At 43.0% G+C, this 16,894-nt stretch overlaps 1 protein-coding gene across 3 annotated transcripts in view; it reads right to left on the reverse strand.

Moving 5' to 3' along the window:
* Positions 1–16,894, reverse strand: part of cfap46 (cilia and flagella associated protein 46) — an 86,600-nt gene that overhangs the window by 44,243 nt on the left and 25,463 nt on the right. For all 3 annotated transcript variants that reach the window (XR_004211640.1, XM_020495026.2, XM_020495024.2), the window contains exons 16-30: positions 16,016–16,155; positions 14,866–14,978; positions 13,838–14,050; positions 11,235–11,460; positions 8,117–8,266; positions 6,584–6,694; positions 6,089–6,270; positions 5,477–5,608; positions 5,085–5,250; positions 4,804–4,870; positions 4,128–4,275; positions 3,322–3,505; positions 2,475–2,628; positions 2,311–2,373; positions 248–471 (exon numbers count right to left, since the gene is read on the reverse strand). Coding sequence is in view for 2 of the 3 variants with exons in the window: in XM_020495026.2 (XP_020350615.1) it covers positions 248–471; positions 2,311–2,373; positions 2,475–2,628; positions 3,322–3,505; positions 4,128–4,275; positions 4,804–4,870; positions 5,085–5,250; positions 5,477–5,608; positions 6,089–6,270; positions 6,584–6,694; positions 8,117–8,266; positions 11,235–11,460; positions 13,838–14,050; positions 14,866–14,978; positions 16,016–16,155 (2,273 nt within the window). In the remaining variant the exon portion in view is untranslated. The remainder of the gene's footprint in view (positions 1–247; positions 472–2,310; positions 2,374–2,474; positions 2,629–3,321; positions 3,506–4,127; positions 4,276–4,803; positions 4,871–5,084; positions 5,251–5,476; positions 5,609–6,088; positions 6,271–6,583; positions 6,695–8,116; positions 8,267–11,234; positions 11,461–13,837; positions 14,051–14,865; positions 14,979–16,015; positions 16,156–16,894) is intronic.

Here is a 16,894-nt window from a genome sequence, read left to right on the forward strand (position 1 = left end):
CAATGGGAATGCACTGCTATCACTTGTCTTTTTGTTACCCGTAAATCATTTTTTATACGGAGAAACCGTTTTGTGGCTTATACTGTATGCATCTGATGGTATAAAACATAGTGAAATTACTGGTTCGTGTTCAGTAGACATGAAACATTAAGGGACTATCTGAACCTGTTGTCCATTACAAAATGTTTTGCTATGGTGTGCCCTCATGAACACAACTTAGGTGTGGTAGTTTTAAAGGAGTCCCTACCTGCCAGATCTGCAGCACTAGGCTATAGGCCCTAAGTAGGTTATGTTGGTGCTGGGGGGATGCCCTGTCCCCCATGACAGCCAGCAGAGTGTGTGCTCTGACCAGGCTGTCCAGACGCCTCACCTCCCTGAGGTCAGAGATACAGGGCCCAGACACCACCCCCTGCACCCCGACGTGGGACTGAACCTTCACTGGTATCAGCCCTGTCCCTTCTCCCGACTCATCTGTAAGGGAGGAGGATACACACATAGGGCCCGATTCAGACTTAAGAAATGTATGCCTTCTTACGCACGCCTTTCCTACGCACTACTCAGTAGTTGGTATTCAGACTTACCTTATGCAGATGCGTAAAGGGCTTTGCAGGCATGGTTCCCTTGCACGCACTGAATAAAAGTAATTCAACTGCTGAAAACCCTTCCACTTGCTAACAGATTTTCTGGTGGAGTTTTCATTCAATAGGGTTTTCAGTACATGTATCTAAAGCAATCCCTTTAAATGTGGGTACCTTTAGTTAGAATTTTCTTGACAGACTCACTAGAATATATAGAAAACGGTTCAGAATATTAGGGATCAATTCAAGAATTGTAGGCCTAAATACACACATATTTGTCTCCTTGTCAGCATCAATTGGTAGATTTAAAAATATTCTGATCTTGTATATTACTTAGGGTTAGAAGGTATTCATGAATGATTCAAAATATATATTTGGAGAGCTTTTACACACTAAATATATTGGTTTGATTCATCCTGAAGTTGCCATGATCAATTGTTCAATAGTGGAAATATTGGAAGGTGAGTGTACAATAGGTGAGTGAACAGTAGTCATATGAATCTACCCTAATAATACTCACTCATCATGCGCTATGCTCCAGGTTTAAACTGCTACGTATGGTCTGCGTTCCATAATGACACAAATAGACGACACGACCCCTATTGTTGCACAACTTGAAATAAGTTAGCCTAATATGATCCACTATTGCTAGCAATCCTAAGGAACAACCCCACGAACGTGACAGAGGAAATAAAGGTAAACAAAACAATATAATGGAAACAAGCAAAAAATAATAATAATAAAATAACAAAAGAGACAGTAATACATGAATGTAGGGATAATTGACGGTGGCTACCGATAGTGGCTAATATTTAACACCATACCATTTTTGTTGTTGTTAGATACAGTGAAAAGTCTGGGCATAACTAAAACATTTTTAGAAATCATAAATCAGCTTGGTAGGTTTGACGCTATAGGCCTGTCATTTGCGCATGGCTACAGAAGCCTAAAGCTTTGGTCTCCAAATGTCATCCTTACATGTTATAAGGCCATCATTTCATAAACTTCACTGTGGTGATAAAAGGTGACATGTTGATATGCTTCAGTTTGCTGCCATATGACCGGTTTCACATTTGTCTACAGCGATCCTAAGATCTAAAACGATTGTAATTTATATTTACAATCCCCTTACCCAAACGGCTTACTCCATTTACCTAGCTCTTATCAATTTGTAAATTATAGTGCATGGAGAATGGTGTTATTTCAGAAAAATTAAGTAGATGTTGTTCCACTTGGGACCAACAGGTTGCTCGACCTTAATCGTCATTTCATTGTGAGTAAATGTGGTGGAATTATGAGGGAATTAAGTCAGAATGCGGCTTATCTGTAGACACACCTCTTAGATCTCAAATGGTGAATAGGATGCTATTCTCATGCTTAAGTTCAAGGTCGGAATACGCATAGAGAGAAAACTGCATAAAAGGGGAATTGCGTTCCAGTTACGCGTGCTTGAACTCGGGTCGGATTTCCCCACATACTGCCCACCTGGGTTCAAACACATTTTAAATCCTTAAAATACTTTCCCATTTGCTCTGGCCTGTCTGTAATGCTGGTGGCAGGGTTGCAGTTTTGAAAATATTCTCTTGGGTCCAGGCAAGCTCAATCGACCCCTTGCTAAAATATTTGAAAACATCTGAAATAGTATTCGAACCCAAGTCTGGTGTACATGTACAAGCACACACGCACCGCATTCAACATAAATGAGTAGACTCATCCCAAGAGAAATCAGTACCTCCTTGGGAATTTTCTCTCCTCTCCAGTTCTTTCAGTTTGCTTCCCTTGGAACCGGTCTTCTCTATTAATTAAAATGAAAATAACAAAAAAGGAAATTGTTTACGATTCTTCAGTAACTAAACAGACCTTCACACAAACACATAGCAATGACAAGAAACATACCATTGCTCTCTTCCTGGTCAGTGATCATGTGCAGGAGGATGTCAATAGCCCACTGTATCTGGTGCTGGGCATCAGAAAGGGGAAAGTTCTGACAGTACAGCCACTCCCCAAACTCCAACAGGAAATCCGCCTTCTGCCACTGACTCTTCACACTCTACACAAACACAACAAACCCATAAGGTTCACCCATACAAAGCTACAGCGTAAGCGATGCACAGAGCCTGGCTGCAATAGCAATAAGCTTCCACTAGATGCTGCTAGTGTCCCTTAGCTCAATAGGGCCACTTGGATTCAGACCTGCAAGGAACTGCGGCAATATTTCACATTTCGAAGAGCACACTGAAGAACTGTATGTATGTAAAGTAATCAAAAGTGAAAATGCAAAAGTGAATGTGTATGTGTGTGGTGTAGGTGTGTGTGTGTGTGTGTGTTTGCTCAAGAATGTGTCTGCATGTGTATATGTTTGTGCATGTGCAGTATAAAGTACTAAAGTAAAAATACTTACGTCGTTAGTTTATTAATTTATATTTTTAAAGAAAATAATGTACTTTTTACTCTATACAGTTTCCCTGACACCCAAAAGTACTCATTAGATTTTGAATACTTAGCAGGGGAGGAAAATTGTCCAATTCACACACTTGTCAAGAGAACATGCCTGGTCATCCCTACTACATGATCTGGTGGATTCACTAAACACAAATGCTCTATGCCCACGCCGATGACATGGACGTAGATTAAGGCAGCCCTCCGCACCTCTCTGATTCAGAGGGGTTGGGTTAAATGCGGAAGACACATTTCGGTTGAATGTATTCAGTTGTGCAACTGACTAGGTATCCCCTTTCCTTACCAGTAAAGAAGTAATGGCATTCTGGTAGCAGGCCAACTGCTGTAGCATCTCCCCAGAACACAGCGCCACTCGGTGCCACATGTGGGAGCAGTAGAGCTCCCCTTCATCCCGGAACTTCTGCATGTCTATCACCACACTCTCCCCCAGCCGAGCCTTCACCAGCACCCGGTGCTTGAACAGGAGCCTTGGGCACAGTCATGGGGGAAGACAAGCACAGTTTCACATTCTCATGTCCTTTTCCCACCATCGTGCCAACCCAAACCATACTGTGCTGGCTCAAGACATTTTCTTTTCACATTGTCATTTCCAGCAACTATGTGGATATGTAACCAGGCCAGCACAGTACAGCTTAACTTGGCTCAGTAGTGTGAAAAGGGTATCACATTCTCACACATGGGTAACCTCACAGAAATATGATTGTGATAATGGCCATGAAAATTCATATTAATATTGATTTGATGCTCTAAAAAGCCCTCGTAAAAGCTGAACCCCCCCCCCCCCACAAAAAAAATGAATTGTTTAAGCAAAATATTTTACAAATCAAACATATTTTATGCTTATTCACCCAATAAGGGTCAGGCTTTTTTGCTGAGGCCTCCATAATGATGGAATTGTCCATATCCAAAATAAAACACACATAACACATACTTTTTTTATAGCGTCATAATCATATTGAGGCATATTAACATGCGTACAAATAAGCACATAGAAATGTGATGACGCCGTGACAGGAGTCCAAAGTCCTGTATAACCTCCTCCCCCATTATTTTCCCCTATTCCCCGCATCAGTTCTCTCCAGCACTCACAGCCTGTGTCTGGTGCGGGGCATGTCTCTGATAGCCTGCTCCAGCAACGTCAGAGCTCCTGTCCAATCTGAGCTGTCTGCGTGGATGTGGAACAGCAGGCTGTACATGGCTGCTCTCAGGGTCAGGTCATCCTCAGGGCTCCCCATGCCTACACACGCACACACAAAATTGTATAGATAAACACACACAAGCACACATGCAAACACAAATGCACAGACACAAACAGACACAGAAAGAAAGGAATAGAGAATGAGAATAAAAAATCAATTGGATTCGCACACCAGTAGGCCATTAGATCTGTGGCATTTACATACAAGCAGTCACATAGAGTAGCGGTTTTTTCCCTGAAGTTCTCTGTAGAGAGTGAATAGGTTGGGTGACAGAACTTAACAGAACGTCAGGAAAAAGCACTACTCTATGTGACTGCTTGGATGTAAATGCCACGGATCTAATGTTCTACTGGTGTGCGTGGGAATGTGACTTCATCTATCATGTCTACTAGTGGTGTTTGAGAGTGTTACAGCACAAGACAGGCCGTTTTGGAAATAAATAAGCAAGCAGGCTTATGGAATTAAAGTCACGAACAAGATTATAGAATAAAAAGTAGTAGTTAGCTGAGAAGCAGCAGTCAAATGTTTGTGCGGTATGAACATTTTAAGTTTGTGTGGGGACTCACTTGAGGCTTCCAGCGATGAGGTCACAGACATCCCAGTCAGGGTAGCCCCTCCCTTCTCTTTCCCCTGCTTAAACCACCAGAGAAAATGAATAACACACATGAACACATCAAACCCCACTTGATTGAATAGGAGTATTTTTACAGTGACAGCACCAATGATACACATGCTGTACAGAAGCCAATGTGGAGAGGGGCTCGTACCAGAGAAACATGACAAATACGACAGGAGTTCGCTATAAAACTAGATCTGGGACCAGGCTAGTTCGAGATGGGGTTCTTACAGTTGGGTCTTTCTTGCTGGTGTGGACCAGGGCTTTCAGGATCTTCTCTAGAGGCTGTCGGAGCTGCTGTCTCTCCAGTGAGGTCTCAGTCAAGGGCAAGCAGTTGTTCCAGTAGTGGCGCGCTGTAGCCATACACAGGACAGAGTTACCTGCCTGCTCCGCATAGCTGAAGAAGAGAGAAAGCATTAGTTGCTATGGCACGAATGGATATGAAGATGGTTGAAATGGAGAGTAAAATAAAGACAGATCGAGAACGAGAGAGAGAAAGAGACAGAGAGAGATACTGTAGTCAAAGCAACAAAGTGAAATAAAGGTAGACGTAGGGGAGACAAAAAGAGAACAAAGTAATGAGCAGTCTAATTGTTTAGGAATGACAGAAAACAGAAACTAACCTGACACTGGACTGGAGCATCTGCAAGGCTTCTCTGTAACTGTGAGGATGTCCATTTGACTTGTGGACCATGCTCAATCCTCTTAGACATGCAGCATTGCTCAACATCTCCTGCACGGCCGACTGGCTGTAACTTGAAAAGGTCAAACATTTTTTTATTAAATAAGCTGACAAATATGCCATTCAGAGAATCAAGTCAGCCAGTCAGGAATTTGACAAAATGTCACTGCTACAGTAACGTAGATACTGACAGTCATCGTTTTTTAGAACGATTGACTGTCAGAATCCTACAAACAGTGGGACCTTAAAGCCTTGAAGATAACAATTAACTGAAGTCATTTGATGATAGTATATTGCACATTGTTGTAACATAAAATGATTACTGAATATATGGTCCTGAGTATATTGTAATGTTCTCTTGTGGACACTACCATGTCATTTGCACTTCAACTTGCTATGTAAAAAAAAAACACTTGATCACATCCCATATTTTGATTTAAAAGCAAATGGACCGAAATGGGTAGATATCAGGTAAAACATACAGGGAAGATCTGACCATTTCAGCCTTGGTAAAACAGATGGAATCAAAGTCACCATAGTGACCAACACCTACAGAGCATAGGCCATGACCGTCAACCTCTGAGCTGCAGCGGCCTCCAACTGCAGTGCATTGTGGCTGCAGGTCATGACCAGGTTGTGGTCCTGGGCCTGGTGAGAGAAGCAAGCCAGGTGTGTCCACACCTGCAGCTCGACAACAGGGTCACTCCACTTGCAGTCTGACACCATGCGAACCAGCTAGAGGAGAGGATGGAGAGAGGAGAGGGGAGGGGAGCGGAGAGGAAAATAGTAGGGAAGGAGGAGAAGAGGAGGGAGATGAAGGAGACAGAGGCAATGAGTGCTCTGTCCTCTGGATCCATAGAACTGGGGTTTAATGATGCAAGAATGCAGGACGGAAACGCATACAGTCCTACAGGGCTAGGAAATGAAAACAAACAAATCAAATAATTTTTTTGGACCAAATTCACAAACATAGGCATGAACAAACGCTCTGATTACCAGTACGGTCTCAAGGCATCTGTTGCCGCCTGGCCAAGAAAGCAGGACCTACCGTAGAGAGACTAGGGACAGAGAACTCTATCTGCCTGGGGTGACTGTTGCATAACAGCATTTCCACTCCTACCAGCACACGTGTCATGGCTGACACTGCCTCATTCTTACACTGGAAAAACAAAAAGAGATAAAGACACAACTGAATATTTCATCACAATGGTACCGTGGCTTACCAGTCAAAACCATAGAGATGTATTAACAATGCTATCTCTGACAGGCACAATCATACATGCACAGCATATCAATGACTGGCATTTGCAATGAATAAATGACTCCCCATCCCCTTGTGATACTGTAACTTGATTTAAAACAATGATTTACTGTATACTGTATACAGGTGATGAATCATATTTCTTCTCACATTAACACTGCACTGACTCAGAGTCTGGGGGAATAACCACATTTTGTAATTTAGTCATTTAGCAGACGCTCTTATCCAGAGCGACTTAAGAGTTATTGCATTCATCTTAAGATAGCTAGGTGAGACAACTACATCTCAGTTATAGTTCCCTCAAAGTAGCTATTAACAAAGCCAGTGCTAGTAGAGAAAAGTCAAGTGCAAGTTTTAGTTTACAAAAGGCAAGGGTGTTAGTTAGTTGTGTTTTGGGGGGGGGGGGGGTTCAGACGTTTTTAAAAGATGGGCAGGTACTCTGTCCTTCAGATTCAGATCAACCCACCAGGGGAAATTCATTTGGTCATGTGCTTTAAAAGACAGTACATAAAACATGAAACACAGAAACTACACAATAGAATTCATTCAAAGTGCTATAGCTCCACATTTAAAGTGAAAACGCAATATGCTGTATACTCGATGGACCAAAAAACTATCTTTTATACAGCCTAATGGCTGTTGGAATAAAAGAGTCCCCATACTTGAGGAAGTCTCTTTCCCCTTGTCCGGCAGCTGCTGTGACTGACTTTTGAGTGAAGGGGATGAGAGTCAGGGGGAAGCTAGTTCCTCCATTGGGGTGTCAGGGCAGAGAAAAGCTTTGACTGGGCTGAGCGGGAGCTGGCCTCCCGTAGGGGTGGGAGGGCCAAGAGGCCAGAGGTGGCAGAATGGAGTGCTTGGCTTGGGGTGTAGGGTTTGAGCATAGCCTGAAGGTAGGGAGGGACAGTTCCCCTTGCTGCTCCGTAGGCAAGCACCATCCTCTTGTAGTGTATGCAAGCTTCAACTGGAAGCCAGTGGAGTGCGCGGAGAACTGGGGTGAGATGGGAGAACTTGGGAAGGTTGAACACCAGGCGGGCTGAGGCGTTGTAGGGGCTCCACTGTGGAGTTGTCAACCGTGATGGAGAGGTCTTGGAACGGGCAGGCCTTCCACAGGAGGAAGAGCAGCTCCGTCTTGTCGAGGTTGAGTTTGAGGTGCTGGGCTGACAGCCAGGCGTATTCATAAACAGCTCATCATACTGACTAACTTGACTGAGTGAGTATGTTTTTATTAGATTTTTATCTAACTTTTATTTAACCAGGAAGTCCCATTGAGGTCAGAAAACATATTTCCCAAGGGAGACTTGGACTGTTATGTTACTGTACCTCATCATCAATGTCCAGCTTCTGTCCAATCTGCTGCTGGAGGAGCCTCTTGGTCCACACCCACGTAGAAATGACCTGTTTCCTCGCTGCGATAGGGACGCTCTCTCCCGGCACATTGCCATTAGAAAGGTGCAGTGCATAGTCACACAGCTAAAAGTCCATAAAGTGGGGGAAATAAAAGTTAGCATAGTAACCATAGCAGCATAAGGGTTACATTTACATTTTAGTCATTTAGCAGACACTCTTATCCCGAGCGACTTTGAGCAGCAATTAGGATTACGTGCCTTGCTGAAGGACACAGACAGATTTTTCACTTAGTCGGCTCGGGGATTCGAACTAGCAACCTTTCGTTTACTTACCCAACACTCTTAACAGCTAGGCTGTCTGCTTTGTAAAAGGGTTCAAACTGTTTGCATAACCATAGCAGTTCGTAACTAGCCTAACCATGTGAATCTGCACAATACTCTCTTCGAATTCACATACACTCATAACCTTGGGACTCCATAGCCGGGGCTTTGCAGCTCTGAGTTCCACATATGACAGTATCTAGGGAAAATCCATTGCGTAATCTGAGTTTGTTTAAATCAGCTATCTAAGACTTATCTGATATATAGGCCTATATGTTGAAAATAGAGAACCATTTTTATCTTCAGTTCTGAAAGAGAACACTTAGTTAATAATTCACTAATAAAGTTACTTCTATCCAGAGTATGTGCTGATGATACAGCAGACCCTTTGGAGAAAAGCAGAATAGATGGAGGAAATGTGATTCAATTGGGAACAAATGCACTTCATTCACATGAAATAGTTTATACAAAGCACATCTATCTCTGTAAAAGATGGATGAATGTCAGAATGAGTCACTTGGGTTTCACACACTAGGGGCTCTAATTCCAAATCAAATCAAAGTTTATTTGTCACGTGCGCTGAATACAACAGGTGTAGGTAGACCTTACAGTGAAATGCTTACTTACAGGCTCTAACCAATAGTGCAAAAAAGGTATTAGGTGAACAATAGGTAGGTAAAGAAATAAAACAACAGTAAAAAGACAGGCTATATACAGTAGCGAGGCTATAAAAGTAGCAAGGCTACATACAGACACCGGCTGATTGAGGTAGTGTGTACATGTAGATATAGTTAAAGTGACTATGCATATATGATGAACAGAGAGTAGCAGTAGCGTAAAAGAGGGGTTGGCGGGTGGTGGGTGGGACACAATGCAGATAGCCCGGTTAGCCAATGTGCGGGAGCACTGGTTGGTCGGCCCAATTGAGGTAGTATGTACATGAATGTATAGTTAAAGTGGCTATGCATATATGATAAACAGAAAGTAGCAGCAGCGTAAAAAGAGGGGTTGGGGGGGGCACACTGCAAATAGTCCGGGTAACCATTTGATTACCTGTTCAGGAGTCTTATGGCTTCGAGGTAAAAACTGTTGAGAAGCCTTTTTGTCCTAGACTTGGCACTCCGGTACCGCTTGCCATGCGGTAGTAGAGAGAACTGTCTACAACTGGGGTGGCTGGGGTCTTTGACAATGTTTAGGCCTTCCTCTGACACCGCCTGGTGTAGAGGTCCTGGACGGCAGGCAGCTAATTTTGGCTGCCCCTAAGGCGGCGCTATTGTCAAATGCACGGTATTTGTCAATTTAGGCTTGTAAAAACTGTCGCTCTGGCATTTGCCACCCCTTGCAACCAGGTTCGGCAATTTACCTGTCTAACATCAGCTTTCTTGCTTAATTAAAAATATGTATATGTCCATATGCCCATCATGGAACGAGAGACTCGATGATGTCGGTGACCCTCATTTTTAGAAATATTTAAGTTATTTTCCTGTCCAATTCCTTGCTTTCGATTTTATTTGATTAAAAACCAAGCCCGCGGTAGGCTAGCCTACTATAAGTCTGGTTCAACAGCAATGTGTTTTCGCATCTTTTTTGTTTATTCTGGCCATACATTAGCCAAGTAGCCTATCAATGAAATGTTATAAAATGTTCTACTCGTGAGAGTGCCTTGAAATATTTGAGGTTTTTGCCCTCATGCTTTTGCTTAATTCACCATTTTTTGGAGCTAATATTTCTTTCTTTCTGGAGTGAAAATGTGATGCGTAAAGACATGTTGAAGCCAAATAGAACAATGTAGACCGCAAATATGCCAAACATTAAACAAAGCAATGTATTTTACTGTTACTGCTATTATTTGTTGCTGTACACTATTTAATAAACAGTATCAATCCACAAAGGACTAGGAGCTGATGATATCGCAAAGACTGTCAATAGCCTAAACAACTTGAAACAACCGCATGCAGTACTAAGCCATAGAGAACATTTATTAGCCAGTGAGTGGTCAAACCCTCGCCACACCTACAACTTATTAATCAAAACCCAGCCTTTCCTTGCCACCGCCAGCTATTACGCCCATGATTCCCGCTGTGAAAATATAATAAATATTTCAAAACAACCACAACTCAACAGCGGCTGCGCTAAGATTTACCATAGCGCTAGGTTAGAAATATTGATTTGTTAAAATAGAGCCCTAGTTGTAGAAATATTGATTTGTTAAAATAGAGTCCTAGTTGTAGAAATATTGATTTGTTAAAATAGAGCCCTAGTTGTATTTAGAGTATTTCTGAAAAGCATAATGTAACAAAGTGCCTTGATTCTTTCATTCTTTGTGCCCCCCCCTTCAACAAAAAATATATAGGAGAAAGATACTGGAGATACTAAGATGTAAGACAGAAAGAGTTTCAACAGCCCTCCAGGAACTTATTTAGAGATCACTTATTCAGAGAAACTTGGGAAACCTGAAAACCAGAGGCTGCCCTTCAGGAATACACAGGCACAGCTCTCTGATCCCTCAAAGTGCCCAGCAGTAATACAGTCCAGGTCTCTATGCAGGTCCACCTCTGCCCTCTGCCTATCCCAATAAGCTCAGAGTGGGAGAGAGGGTGTTTGTTTTTGCAGTGCCCAAATTAAGACCTCTTCAGGGGAGGGAGTACCCTTGACAGCACATTGAAGGATAATAGAACCTGACTCTCTGCCAAACCTAATTAGCAAGTCACCTTTAAAATCTCCCATAGCCCCGTCTCCTGGCTAGCTCTCTACTTGACCCACACACACACCTCCAGAGCCTTCCGCATGTCCTGGAGGGCCGCATGGTCGAGGGTGAGGCTGTGGATACTGCCTGTCCTCTCGGCTCCCTTCCCGGCTACTTTCTTCCTCAGCTCCCCCCTGCTTCCGCTGTCCTCCCTTCCCTGGCCAGTTCCCGGCCCAGCAGCCGACACAAACCAGGGCTGGATCAGCCCCTGGGCCACCGCATCACACAGCATAACCAACAGCACCGGCTCCCTGGAAGCACAGAAGAGCATCATACTCTGTACATACAATCTGATGTGTGGAGACATTTCACTGCAGCTAATGTAGAAGGAAAAGCTGTGTACATTTACAAATACTGTGCCAAATCATATGTGAAGAATGCAACAAAGATGCAGAATCATCTGGCCAAGTGCATAAAGTTCCCTCAGTGCTCACAACAAGCAACCTCTGACAAAAGTTCCTCTACTTCTATTCAAGGTGAAAATGATGAATCAGACACCCTATCGATAGCAACAGCTTCTTTTGACCCAAATGGAGGAACATACTGAGAGAAATGCTGATGAATGTCTTGCCCGAGCAGTGTATGCAACTAGTTCACATCTGATGTTCAAAGGCAATGTGTATTAGAAGAGATTTCTAAATGTTCTTTGCCCAGCATACACCCCTCCAACCAGACATGCTTTATCTATTCATTTGCTGGATGCTGAGTTCAACAGAGTGCAAGTGAAGGTCAAGCAAATCATAGAGAAAGCAGACTGTATTGCAATCATCTCTGATGGGTGGTCGAATGTTCGTGGGCAAGGAATAATTAACGACATCATCTCCACCCCTCAACCAGTATTCTATAAGAGCACAGACACAAGGGACAACAGACACACTGGTCTCTACATTGCAGATGAGCTGAAGGCAGGCATCAATGACCTTGTACCACAGAAGGTATTTGCACTGGTGACAGACAATGCTGCGATCATGAAGGCTGCTTGGTCTAAAATGGAGGAGTCCTACCCTCACATCACACCTATTGGCTGCACTGCTCATGCATTGAATCTGCTCCTCAATGACATCATGGCACTGAAAACAATGGATACACTCTACAAGAGAGCCAAGGAAATGGTTAGGTATGTGAAGGGTCATCAAGCTATAGCAGCAATCTACCTCCCCAAGCAGTGAGAAGAATAAGAGCACTACATTGAAGCTGCCCAGCAACACCCGTTGGGGTGGTGTTGTCATCATGTTTGACAGTCTCCTGGAGGGGAAGGAGCCTCTCCAAGAAATGGCCATATCACAGTCTGCCAATATGGACAGCCCCATCAAGAGGATCCTCCTGGATGATGTATTTTGGGAGAGAGTGGTAAGCAGACTGAAACTCCTGAAACCTATAGCAGTAGCCATTGCACGGATTGAGGGAGACAATATCACCCTGTCGGATGTTCAGACTCTGCTTGCAGATGTAAGAGAAGAAATACATACTGCCCACTTCACTGTTGCTCCAAGCAGAGGAAACCTCAGTTCTGAAATAAATGAAAAAGCGTCAAGACTTCTCCTGAAGCCCATACACGCCGCAGTGTACATGTTGGACCACAAGTATGCTGGCAAGAGCATCCTGTTAGGTGCAGAGTTCAACAAGGCCTATGGTGCCAACATATCTCATCAGCCACTTGGTGGAAGGGACTTTGTGGATCTGAGGCTCTTACCCCTATTGCTTCCATCATCCTCCAAATCCCACCTACATCAGCCGCCTCAGAGCGCAACTGGTCCTTGTTTGGGAAAACACACACCAAACACACACCAGGCTGACCAATGCAAGGGTTGAAAAATTGGAGACCATCCGGGAAAATGTCAGTTTTTTTGAGCCTGACAATGAGCCATCCTCAACAAGGTTGGAAAGTGACAGTGAAGATGAGGCCTCAGAGTCTGATGTTCAAGAGGTGGACATTGAGGCGGTCCAGGGAGAAGACATGGAAGCTTGAGAAGAAGACAACCAAAGCTTTAGTTTCTAGACTATAATTCTACAGATGCATTTTGAAAAAGTTTTTGGGAGATGTGATGGATCATTCAATATTCCCTTTCTTTTGTTGTTCAGTGAAATCATCCCAGGTGAAGAGTCAACTAATTTAATTAAAGTTCAATTCATAACTAAATTGTTTTTTTGTATTTCTCATTTGCAATTATGTCTACTGTACTTATGATAAGGTTAAAGGTTTATGTTTCTGTCTCCATATGATATCGTAAATATACCCAATGCAAAAAACATCTACATTTAAATGGTATTAATATTAATTTGCATATATTTCCATTAATTTCCATAGATTCCCGTTAATTCCCACGGAAAGTTTCCACCTCTGAATATTACCCAAATTGTGCAACCCTTACATACAAGTTTGATATTAAGGCAGATGAAAGTTCACATGTTCGAGAAGGCATTTCTGCTAAAAAAATGTTTTATGTTGAAACAGCTCTAATGTGAAGTTGTGACTTGCGACATACGCCTAGTTTCCTGGATCGGGTCACATATGTACTATGTCACTAAAAGGCTGATGAGCATTAAGTGTGTGACAGCAACAAGCAAATGTTACAATTTGTAGTGTTTAAGTATTTCCGTCCAGTGAGATGTTCCTCTTAGACTTACCCAGCGTGTCCGGTCTGTCTCAGCAGCTCCACGGCTCTCTGGAAGGTGGGCAGGAGGCGTCGCTGCTCCCCAACTGCCACCAGGTGGCTGTTGTAGTTCCATAAGTACACGGCTGCGTTGACCACCACCCAGGCCTCGCGAATCTCTGCTCCCAGCTCGGCTCCCCGCAGGAAGTTGGAGGTGGCGTAGGCAGATAAGTCCTGGATCCAATCTCTGGGAGTGGGAAGGAGGGGAACGATAGTTATGTTGTCTGCAGTGCATAATATATGAGAAAACAAAGGAAGTCACACTATATTTGTAATATAGTGTATAACACACTACATATAACATATAACAAACTGGTGAACCAAGCTCCGTAACTACATATACACACTTGACTGGTTATATTGAGAACCACAAATAAGTTATAATAGTGTTTAAATTTAATATAAAATTATATGCTGTGCTTTGTCCGTTTATCTGCATGTTTTGTTTGTGTGTGTGTGTGCGTGCGTGCGTGTGTTGATTCTTCCAGCCTTGTGGGGACCTAAAATACCCAAAAGTCTCCACAAGGATAGGAAAACAAGGAAAATCTTTCCACATACCCATGCGGACAAAAGCAATTTTAAGCTTAGGGGTTAGGTTCAGAGTTACAATTAGGGTTATGGTTAGAATTAGGGTTATGGTTAGAATTGGGGTTAAGGTAAGGGTTTAGTGGTTAGGTTTAGGTTTTGGGTTAAAGGTTAAGCTTAGGGTAAGAAAAATAGGATTTTGAATGGAAATTCATTTTAGGACAGAAGAAAAAAAACATGAGCGTGTGCAAATCTCCACCCGGCACAGCCAGAAGAGGACTGGCTATAGCCTGGTTCCTCTCTAGGTTTCTTTCTAGGTTCTGGCCTTTCTAGAGAGTTTTCCCTAGCCACAGTGCTTCTACACCTGCATTGCTTGCTGTTTGGGGTTTTAGGCTGGGTTTCTGTACAGCACTTTATGACATCAGCTGATGTAAGAAGGGCTTTATAAATACATTTGATTTGATGATGTGTCCTCACCTGTAGACAGCCCACTGTGGATTGTCCTTAGGGAGACGGAGTCCTCTCTCCTCAGGAGGGGCGGCTGGGGTGTTGAGCTGTACCCCCTCAGAGCGGAGCTTGTGTATGGTGGCCTGTAAGGGACAACCACGAATGATATTGATGATGACTTGCCCTCCCCATAACTCTGCCTCAAAGGAGCAAATAACACCACTCAGCAAATAGCAAAGAGACAAACGGGCAGCCACACAGCCATAGTCATCGAAGGCAGCAAATACACCTGTGACTGTCTGACAACTAAGGTGAAACTCTTAAAATGTTTTGTGTACTGTTAAATGGGGCATTTATTTGACCTTTATTTAACTAGGCAAGTCAGTTAAGAACAAATTCTTACTTTCAATGATGGCCTAGGAACAGTGGGCTAACTGCCTGTTCAGGGGCAGAATGACAGATTTGTACCTTGTCTGCTCGGGGGTTTGAACTTGCAACCTTCCGGTTACTAGTCCAATACTCTAACCACTAGGCTACGCTGCCGCTCCCTTTGAAGAGTCAACCTCTCTAAGAACAAAGGGAAATAAGACAGATCTTGCTTCTGTTGTCTGTTTGAGTGTTTGGGTGATAGCCTACTGATTCCGTGAGCACCAAGCCTCACGCAACAATTTCACAAATTTGGCTGTTTTTAATCTTTGCTATGCTGTAATAAAGGCTTTACACTTTTTTTGTTGACCAACCTCTCTGTTATTATTTATTTAGTGTTGTTTACACTGTTCCAAATTGTGAGAAAAATGATATTTATAATAATAATAACACTCCTTTTTCTTTGATCTCCTTCTACAGACTCTCTGGTACACTTATCATTTATTTTGTGTAGTTTACATTGTTCCAAACTTTATATTGTAATTTAACAGCACCTGTTTGGCACACATAGGCACACAGCGCTTGCTCCATACCTTATTTTCCACAACTAGTCAAATTTATTCCACACACCCGACTTCCCCTTTACCTCATTCGCAACCAAATAAACCTTCCCCCCGTTTCGAGTTTATTTGTCACGTTCTCTGCATCCATTTTGCTGTCACATGTGTTACAGTGTTCATAGTTTGATATAACCAGTTTATTGATGTGATCATGCTATAGGTCAGGCCCTATTGCCCAAAGGTGGTCATCTGACCTCAGCATTGATGAAGCAGACTTCAGCCAGCAGACGGAGCAGGTCCTTCTCCGCACTCTGGGACAGTCGCCCTGCCGATGGACGCCGGTCACCATGGAGTCCACCCTCCACTGGGCTCTCGTCCCCCGCCTTGCGCTCACCTGGGGACCAGAGGGTATCGAGTGAGCCAGAGTGAGCATGTGCAGTTATGCGTCAGTAGTTCTGTTAACAACCCAGTCTCTCCTCCCTCCTACACTAATCTCCATTACCGCTGACACTAACCAGTGAGCCACATGCTAGTTATCAATATCATTGGTTGATGGCAAGAAGAAAGCCATTTCTTAAAGATATCCATAAACTAACTAACTAACTAATTTGATTTAATGATTTCAATGAAGCAGTTGAGCGCTGTCGATAGACTGACTTAGTGAAATCAATTAGGCGGTGAAAACATTTTTCACATGTAAATGTAAACTCAAAGAGTATTGGACACTACAATCCTCCAGAGATACCCACTACTTAGGTTTCAATCAGTTACTAGTCTAGGATTCATATAAAATTCCTCTTGATACAATTCGTTTATATATATATATATATATATATTTTTTTTTTTTGTGAAGAATCAACAAGTGGGACACAATCATGAAGTGGAACGACATTTATTGGATATTTCAAACTTTTTTAACAAATCAAAAACTGAAAAATTGGGCGTGCAAAATTATTCAGCCCCCTTAAGTTAATACTTTGTAGCGCCACCTTTTGCTGCGATTACAGCTGTAAGTCGCTTGGGGTATGTCTCTATCAGTTTTGCACATCGAGAGACTGACATTTTTTCCCATTCCTCCTTGCAAAACAGCTCGAGCTCAGTGAGGTTGGATGGAGAGCATTTGTGAACAGCAG

This window comes from Oncorhynchus kisutch, linkage group LG11 (assembly GCF_002021735.2).
Source record: "Oncorhynchus kisutch isolate 150728-3 linkage group LG11, Okis_V2, whole genome shotgun sequence".
In the NCBI taxonomy this organism is placed as follows: Eukaryota; Metazoa; Chordata; class Actinopteri; order Salmoniformes; family Salmonidae; genus Oncorhynchus; species Oncorhynchus kisutch.